This window comes from Triticum aestivum, chromosome 5D, assembly GCF_018294505.1.
Source record: "Triticum aestivum cultivar Chinese Spring chromosome 5D, IWGSC CS RefSeq v2.1, whole genome shotgun sequence".
NCBI classification, from domain to species: Eukaryota; Viridiplantae; Streptophyta; class Magnoliopsida; order Poales; family Poaceae; genus Triticum; species Triticum aestivum.
This window is the reverse complement of record NC_057808.1, coordinates 527,270,849-527,280,243: the sequence shown is the minus strand read 5'-3', so window position 1 is coordinate 527,280,243 and position 9,395 is coordinate 527,270,849. Positions and strand designations below refer to the sequence as shown.

The following is a 9,395-nucleotide window of genomic DNA, read 5'->3' as shown; positions in this document are numbered from 1 at the left end:
CCTACAAACCTCTGCACTTGGAGGCCCAACAACGTCTACAAGGAGAAGGTTGCGTAGTAGACATCAAGCTCTTTTCTGGCGCCGTTGCCGGGGAGGTGAGTGCTTGAAGGTATATTGTTAGATCTTGCATTCGAATCTTTTAGTTTCTTGTTGTATCACTAGTTTAGTCTATAAAATAAAACTAAAAAATGGAATTGAGGGTACCTCATATGCTTCATCTTTTTAATATCTTTTGTGAAAATGATGGAAAGGAAAATTGTGCTCAAGTGCTAGAAGAAGAAATCTATAAAATGTTTGGCACTAAATCTTTGTATGATTCGCATGATTGCAATGTTGTTAGTACAAATTCTTTGAATATCCATGATGCTAATGATATGCAAAGCCGCAAGCTTGGGGATGCTATGTTTGATGAAGATGATATGTTTAGTCCCCCAAGTTTTGATGAGCAAATTTATTATGATGAAAGCATGCCTCCTATTTATGATGATTATTGTGATGACACGTATGCTATAAAGAATAAAGATAACCATGAAACTTGTCATCATGATTTTAATTTTCAATTGGATTATGCTTCACATGATAGTTATTTTGTTGAGTTTGCTCCCACTACTATTCATGAGAACAAATTTGCTTATGTTGAGAGTAGTAAAAAATTTATGCAAGTAGATCATGAAAAGAATGCTTAATGTTTCGCCTCGCAACCTTTTACCTCAAGGACCAGCATAGCCTTCTCATAGCCGGCAACTGGGAGTCGGCCCTTTTCGCGAGGGCCAGCATAGCAGTGCCGCCTTCCGGAAGCCGGCCGGTGGACCAGCCGGCCATAGGAAGGCGGTCATGTGTCTTGGACGCTTGAGGGCTTGTTCTGCCTAACAATTTTTGAAGAGCCAGGGGGAGCCGGCTAGGCTACCCGTGGTTATTTACTCCGACACTGGCACTGGTCTTTAGATTAATAGGTTAGTCCCAAAAATCATATAAAATAGCATATTAATGCATATAAAACATACAAAAGAGATAATATAATAGCATGGAACAATAAAAAATTATAGATACGTTGGAGACGTATCAGAGCGCGGGCTGGTCCGCCATGTCCCTCTCCCGTGCACGTTGCCTCTCGCGGCACGCACCTCCGACTCTGTAGTGCTCGTGCGGGCCGGAGGCGCGGGCACAAGCACCCAGCGCTGGCCGCGTGGAGCAGCGGCCGAAGGGGGAAGGAGACGGTGTGGGGCCGGCACCAACTATGCTGTCCTTGCGTCGCTGCGCGTGGGCCGGGATGGTCCAGCTCTGGCGTCCACGTTGCGCCGGCGTGGGAGCTACAGCGACGCACCAGATCCGGAGATGCCGTCGGTCTCCACATTGGACCACTCCAGCGCGACGCGGAGGGCCATCTCCTTCTCGTAGTCGAGCTTTGAGGCCGAGTCCCTGTCGGATTCTGCTTATCGTGGTGGATGGGACCGGAATCGGGGAGGGAGAGGAGTGGACGGAGCGATAGAGAGAGGGACAAAGTGAGCTAGGGTTTGAGCTCGCCGCCTAGATTGGGGTTTTTTCTCGGGTCGGTGATGGGCCAGGCCTGTCAGACGGATGTGCCCGGGCAGCTCCATATCCGCCCTATATTTGGGCTGGATACGAGGGGTATCGGTCAGCCCTGGCGTTTGTCCTTAGTTTTAGAGGTCCGGTTGGGTTGATTTTTTTTAACCGGTTAGTCGGATGGCCTGCGTGGGCGTTTGAGACGGGTATGAAAGGCCCGGCTGTAGATGCTCTAAGATATCCATGCAGAGTGCATAAGGTTTTTTTTAGAATAGTACATAAGGTTATTTTTTAGCGGTTGAGTAACCAACAAAATTAATACGGAATATTGCACGTGCAATTAACGGCAATAAGCAGGTAGAGCTCATAATATCTTCGGGGTCGACGCACAGTTACGTACCCAAGTTCTTCAGTCACGGAAGCTCATATGGCTGGACTATCAGGTGCAAATTGAGTGAGATGGTATTTGAAGTCAAAGTCTTGAGCAAGTCCAGTGAATTACTTTGGGGCTTTTTTTTATGGTAATACGTGTCTCATTTATATCATAAAGAACAAAATACAAGTCACGTAAGAATCGACATGACAAAACTAAAAAGATAACAGAACATCTCTGAGCTTGACACCAGCGCCTGTCACCTGCCTCCGGTACCATCACAGCAGGCACAGAAGAAAAGAATAATGGATCACCTACTCACACGACCTCGACAGGGCTCCATCGCTGATATGCAGCTTTTCGGACCTGCAAGGTGGCTCACCAAAAATGAAGCCATTGCCATTGAACGAATCAGACCGGGGCAACACCCTGGACACGCCATCGAACTCCAGATCTGACACCCCACCACGACTAAGACATCTAAGGAGGAAACAATACCTGCCATCCACGAACCACGAACCCAGCACACGTTCCGTCTTCTAAATGTCGTCGATGCAGACCACAATCTTCATCCGCTTCCGGACTACCTCCCAGGCTCCGCGGCGACGCTGGAGCAAACGCCGTCGCAACGGCGAAGCCCGAGGACATAGGTCCACCACGAGGATGCCGCCGCCTCCACGCCATACTTACTTGAACAGACTGGTTTCCAAAACCATCCCCGATCATAGGATCGATGGCCTCGTCAGGAAAGGATCCGAGGAATCTTTATTCAGCGTCGTCATCGTCGCCGTCGAAGCCAAGATGATGAACAACCTAAAAACCTAGACTACAAGAGAGTAAAAACAATTCACACGCGTGAATCCGGCGACCCCCCTACCACCAATGTCCGAGGTCGCCGGCGGAGGGGAGCCGCCGGAGGATAACGCTGAAAGAGGGCCTCTCCTGGCGGCGGCTAGGTTTCCGGCCGCCAGGGAGTTACGTATGTTACTTATTCGACCGGCCTGTATCTACCCTAGCCTCTCTTTTTCCTTGGAATGATGCCAACGCTACAGCCACAGCCTATATATAGTCGTTGCGCCCACAAGTAAATGGCATCCGAGCGCGCCCACATACAAATACACGCACGCACGCGCACACTTACTAGCTAGGTAGCCACTAGACATCCCTGCCGAAGATGGCGGCGGCGGTGACCGTGGACGAAGTGATGAAGATGCAGAGGGCGCAGGGCCCGGCGACGGTGCTGGCCATCGGTACGGCGACGCCGCATAACTGCGTGTACCAGGCGGACTACGCGGACTACTACTTTCGCATCACCAACAGCGAACACCTAACTGATCTCAAGGACAAGTTCCAGAGGATGTGTAAGTATATCTATCACGTGACGGATGCATGTGTGGGAGCACGCGACTGATGCATGTGAGTACCAGTGGATCACGCGACTGATGCATGTGAGTACTAGACTACTATTGCATCACGCGACTGATGCATGTGTGGCAGCATGTGACTGATGCGCTATACGTATCTCTGAAGTTCCATCAAATTTTGGAAAAGCGCTACACATTGAGAACCTGCACCAGTGTCCTCGTTCAGTGAGGTCACTTATCTTCGGTAGAGAAATAAATAAATTTATCTTTTGTCACTTTTGCCCATAACATAAATAGTCATATAGTCGCTTCAATATAGTCCGTGTACCCTGTGCACCTCGTGCGTCTAGTTGATGACTTATGTGTCAACTGCATGACTCGACTTGACTCTAGTTATACTGAACAGTCGCACAGCTAATTTATTAACTCATGAATCATTTGCTGATGAGCTAACAGACGTGCCTTGGACATCATGGGCGCTGTTCCCGTCGATGTCGATACATCTATGGTTTATGTGTGCAGGTGACAGGTCGATGATCCGAAAGAGGTACATGCACGTGACGGAGGAGATCCTTAAGGAGAACCCCAACGTCTGCGCGTACATGGCGCCGTCTCTGGATGCGCGCCAAGACATGGTGCTCGGCGAGGTCCCGAAGCTCGGGAAGGAGGCGGCACATAAGGCCATAAAGGAATGGGGCCAGCCACTGTCCAAGATCACGCACCTCGTCTTCTGCACCACCTCCGGCGTAGACATGCCGGGTGCCGACTATCAGCTAACCAAGATGCTCGGCCTCCACCCGTCCGTGAGGCGCGTCATGCTGTACCAGCAAGGCTGCTTTGCTGGCGGCACGGTGCTCCGCGTGGCCAAGGACCTTGCAGAGAACAACCGTGGCGCGCGTGTGCTCGTCGTCTGCTCAGAGATCACAGCCGTGACTTTTCGTGGCCCATGTGACACCCAGCTAGATTCCATGGTTGGCCAGGCACTCTTTGGCGATGGGGCAGCTGCCGTGGTCGTGGGCGCTGACCCCGACGTGCTTGTTGAAAGGCCACTGTTCCAACTTGTCTCGGCGAGCCAGACAATACTGCCGGACACGGATGGCTTCATCAAGGGCCACCTCCGGGAGGTTGGGCTCACCTTCCACCTCCACAAGGATGTGCCTGTAGCCATCTCAAAAAACATCCAACAAGCGCTAGAGGACGCCTTCGCTCCACTCGGCATCGATGACTGGAACTCCATCTTTTGGGTGGCTCACCCTGGTGGTCCGGCCATCCTTGACATGGTGGAGGCAGAGGCCAAGCTGGACAAAAGGCGGATGCGTGCCACCAGGCACATCCTATCCGAGTACGGCAACATGTCCAGCGCTTGTGTGCTCTTCATCCTCGACGAGATGCGTAAGCGCTCTGCTGAGGACGGACACGCCACCACCGGCGAGGGCCTAGACTGGGGCGTACTCTTTGGTTTCGGCCCCGGTCTCACCGTCGAGACTGTGGTCCTCCACAGCGTCCGCACCACCGCTGCATGATCCATCTGCAACGTGCTTATATATACGTCACCACAATAATCCTTGCTAGTTTCCTCGAATGCATAATCCTTGCTAGTAAGCGCCTTGAATTCAGTAATTGGGTCATAAGTATGCCCATGCCAAACATGGCGTCCTGTACCTAAACTTGTTGCGTGTTTGGCTAGGCCATGAGCCTCAAAGTTAAAATTCCTATGTTCATGGATAAAAGAACAGCTATGAAATAAAGACTTTGTGTTATTAATCTCCTTAATGATTGCACCGTACACTCCTTCAGCTCTATTGTGAATATCCTGCACCACTGAAGAGCTATCTGATGCTAAAATATGTTCACGTCCAGGTCTTGAGCCAGTGCTAACCCACTAGTAATTAAAAACAGGGTTTGGTCCTGGGCAGATCAGAGCATTAGTTCCGGTCGTGTTACGAACCGGGAATAATGGGAGCATCAGTCCCTGTTTGGGAGGCTAGGACGCCGGCCGGGCCTCGGTAGGCATCAGTCCCAATTCGGCGGGGACCTTTAGTCCCAGTTCCAGCCATTAACCGGGACTAAAGGGGTTGATGCCCTTTAGTCTCGGTTGGTGTCTGGAACCGGGACTAAAGGGTAGGCCATTAATCCCGGCTCTAGAGACAATCAGGGACTAAAGTTTTGCCTATATATATCCACGCCCCCTCCCCCCATCTCCTCTGTTTTTTGACCGTGGAAGGGTGTGGATGTGTGTGCTGCTTTGTTCTTTTCCTATCTATGCACATGAGGTGTTCGATGAAATGTCCGAGCCACATTTAAGTTTTCTCGTCTCCAAGCTCGACCTCCAAGCTACATTTCCCGCCAGATTTGTCTAGTTTTGGCGGCACACCAACTACACAAGTGTTCTAAAACGTTAGCAACTTCATCCTTTCATCTCTCACTGCTAGTTTAGTTCATTTCCAATGCTCTAGAAGTAGAGTGGTTTGTACCTGGGACATCGTCGATTTCTTCCGACCAAGCATGCCTTAAGAAAGAATGGTAAGTATTTCAAAGGTGAGGCAGATCACCAGAAGAAGCCCATCCTCCATACTGGTGTTGATATACTTGATATGGTCAAGGATTTACAACTAATCTTTGGAAAGGGTCCTGGCGGACAATCTGTTCCGAATGACGCTGAGGGACACGCACCCATGTGGAAGAAGAAATCTATATTTTGGGACCTATCATATTGGAAAGACCTAGAGGTCCGCTCTGCAATCAACGTGATGCATGTGATGAAGAATGTTTGCGTGAACCTGCTGGGCTTCTTGGGTGTGTACGGGAAGAGAAAAGATACACCGGAGGCACGTGAGGACCAGCAACGTGTGAATGAAAAAGACGGCATGTATCCAAAGCAGTATCAAGGTCCTGCCAGCTAAGCTTTTACCAGAGCAGAGAAGGAAATCATTTTTGAATCCCTGCTCAGTATCAAGGTCCCGTCTGGCTTCACGTCGAATATAAAGGGAATAATAAATATGGCAGAGAAAAAATTCCAGAACCTAATGTCTCATGACTGCCACGTGATTATGATGCAACTGCTTCCGGAGAATGTTCATAAGCCATTGTGAAGCTATGTGCATTCCTCAATGCAATTTCTCATAAGGTAATTGATTGAGAAATCCTACCAAGGTTACAGAATGATTTGCTCCAATATGTTGTCAGTTTCGAGTTGGTGTTCCACCATCCTTCTTCAATATTATGATGCATGTCCTAGTTCACCTAGTCGACGAGATTGTCATTCTGGATCTTGTATTTCTATATAATATGTTCACCTAGTCTTAAAGAAATATGTTCGTAACCGTGCTAGGCCAGAAGAAAGCATCTCCATGGGCCATCAAACAGAGGAGGTCATTGGGTTTGTGTTGACTTTATTCCTGACCTTAAGCCGATTGGTGTCCCTCAATCGCGGTATGAGGGGAGACTGACTGGAAAAGGCACGCTAAGAGCGGATTCAATAATATGCAGGCACGGGCATTATTGGGCGCAAGCACACTACATAGTTCTACAGAATTCTACCTTGGTGGCCCCGTATATCAATGAACACAAGAATATTCTATGCTCCAAACACCCGGAGCAGTCTGACGACTGGATTATACGTGAACACATCGGGACTTTCAGCAGTTGGTTGCAAAGACATCTCATGCACAACACTACTGGAGATGAGCTGTACTTGTTGGCCAGGACACCATTTTCGATTGTATTGACTTACCAAGGGTACGAGATAAATGGGAATACATTTTACACGATCGCCCAAGATAAAAAGAGCACCAACCAAAACAGTGGTGTCCGCTTTGATGCCGAAAACACATAGAGGAGATATGGGAACTTGACTATGGACATGAATTTAAGGTCCCTTTGTTTCGGTGCAAATGGGTCAATCTATCACAAGGTGGGGTACAGGTAGACCCGCAGCATGGAATGACAATAGTGGATCTCAACAATCTTGGGTACACAGACGAACCATTCATCCAAGCCAATGATGTGGCGTAGGTTTTCTATGTGAAGGACATGTCTACCAAACCGAGAAAAGGAAAAGATAAGGAAGCGAATACATCATACGATGAGCCAAAACACCACATAGTTCTCTCTAGCCCATTTATGGCCATAATGTGGTCTGTTATTGACCCATGTTTGGCCAACCGATCATACGGCCCGTAGAAGGCCCATTGTGTCTACGCCCCGTAGAAGGCCCATTGTGTCTACGCCCCGTAGAAGGCCCATTGTGTCTACGGCCCTTAGAAGGCTCATTGTTTCTACGGCCCGTAGGAGGCCTACAGTAAATATGTAGCCCATTGTTAATGTGGCCTAGTTTAAAAGAATAGGTTATTCCGGCCACTACCAAACCGTGGAAAAAGAACTGCACTAACTACAAGAAAACAAATAAACACGACAACGGAAATAAATAAGCAAGTAACTTACGCTAGGCTATCACGGCTATTACACATATTACATCCACTGGGCATCAAAGTTCGCCACTAGTGCAAATATAGGGAACAAAGCAGCATATAAACGCCGCAGCAAAACAAGTCCAGAACTGAAACCACTTCAGAAGAGCTCAAGAAACAATATCCTGGGTACCCATAATGCTGGCAAGATGCTTAGAAAACTTATTAACTTTCTCTTGTTTGGTGCTTAAATCCTCCAGCACTTGTTGTTGCACCAGAAAGTATGCATCTGAATTCTGCATGGACTTCCTCAGTCCTTCGGCTTCCTGTCGCATAACATCTGATCGATGTCTTTCAACTTGAATTTGAGACTCAAGAAGCCGAACTGATTCAGGCAGCGAGTACGAAGAGCTGGTGCCAGCAGTAGTAGCCAGTAACTCGAACACTACATCAAGACAGGACTTTGGGGTTGTCTCAGTGTCTTCAATATAGTTTTTATCAGCTTTCTTGGAGAACAACATGGATGTCTCACTATATTGAACCTGATCTGCATTACTTCCTTTACAATTGCATAACGGGGTACTCTTCTCCACTATTTTATCCGCGTTCTAAAGGAGAAACAAACAAACACATCACAGGTTTACAATGTAGTATATGAAACTCATTTTGGTAAACCAGTTCAGTAGTAAGGTGGACAGGATAACAGCATGAAACAAACATATATCTATGTAGTATGGTCACTGTATGGTCTATATCAGTCTAGTTTATGTTGCCAAATCAAGATAGATACAGTTCGAATCATATCTATTTAAGACAAAGCAGCATAGACTGAATATAAGTGTGGGAAACTACACAGCAATAACAACACTTGTAATGTGCATGGCATGAGAACATAACTGTTTATTCAATTAAAACTGAAATCAACATAGAGCAAGTTACAACAGCAAACACGTTAAAGAAACAGGTTTAAAACATACCTGTTGCGCCATTGGAGTTTCAATTGCATCCTTCAAATTTGAAATTAGTTGGTATGAGTAAATACAGTGATGCAAGAGCAAAGTAGTATGAACCATAGCTATGGAACCTGACCTGAGAACAATTCTTCTTCTGCTTTAAGCATTGACTTGGGGTTCGGAGTGGTGGTCCTTGTGCTTTGGGCACTTTAGTTACCTTACTAACTGCTCGTGTTTGTGTGCTTTTTGGTGGAGACGGTGCTGTGTCAACGGGAACTGGGTTACTATCTGCTGGGGTTGGGGTTAGAAGGGGTGTAGCTGGTTCTCTGTCCAACTGGGTAGGGGTACAATCTGCGTGAGTCTGGGTTATGTGTGGTGGGGCTGGTTCTTGGACAAGTACAACCGTGGTTCTATCTCCATCGACAGGTAGCACGATCTTTTCTGAAGACCGTGTTTTTACTCCAACGGATACCGCCATCACCCCCTCCAATTGAAATGGCTGATAAACAAGAAAAGTAATTGAATGTACAGACATTGTAAGATAGACAGGTGCAATGGATAGTAGGGAAGAAAACGGGGCATGAAATAATTCACATTTATGTTGTCTAACCAAACAGAATAGCAGGACATAATTGCAAATATATGATGGCTAATTAAACAGGATAGCATGACACAATTTTACATGTATGATGGCTAACTAAACAGGATAGAATGACATACTTCAAAATATGATGACTATGTAAACAGGATGACATGATATAACTATACGATG

General features: G+C 47.4%; 1 protein-coding gene across 1 annotated transcript; it reads left to right on the top strand.

Annotated features, from left to right (window-relative positions):
- Positions 1-2,988: 2,988 nt before the first annotated feature.
- LOC123123471 (chalcone synthase 2) lies at positions 2,989-5,029 on the top strand. The gene is made up of 2 exons (XM_044543986.1): positions 2,989-3,258; positions 3,784-5,029. The coding sequence occupies exons 1-2, from the start codon at positions 3,072-3,074 to the stop codon at positions 4,782-4,784; spliced, it is 1,188 nt and encodes a 395-aa protein (XP_044399921.1). The 5' UTR covers positions 2,989-3,071; the 3' UTR covers positions 4,785-5,029.
- Positions 5,030-9,395: the final 4,366 nt, after the last annotated feature.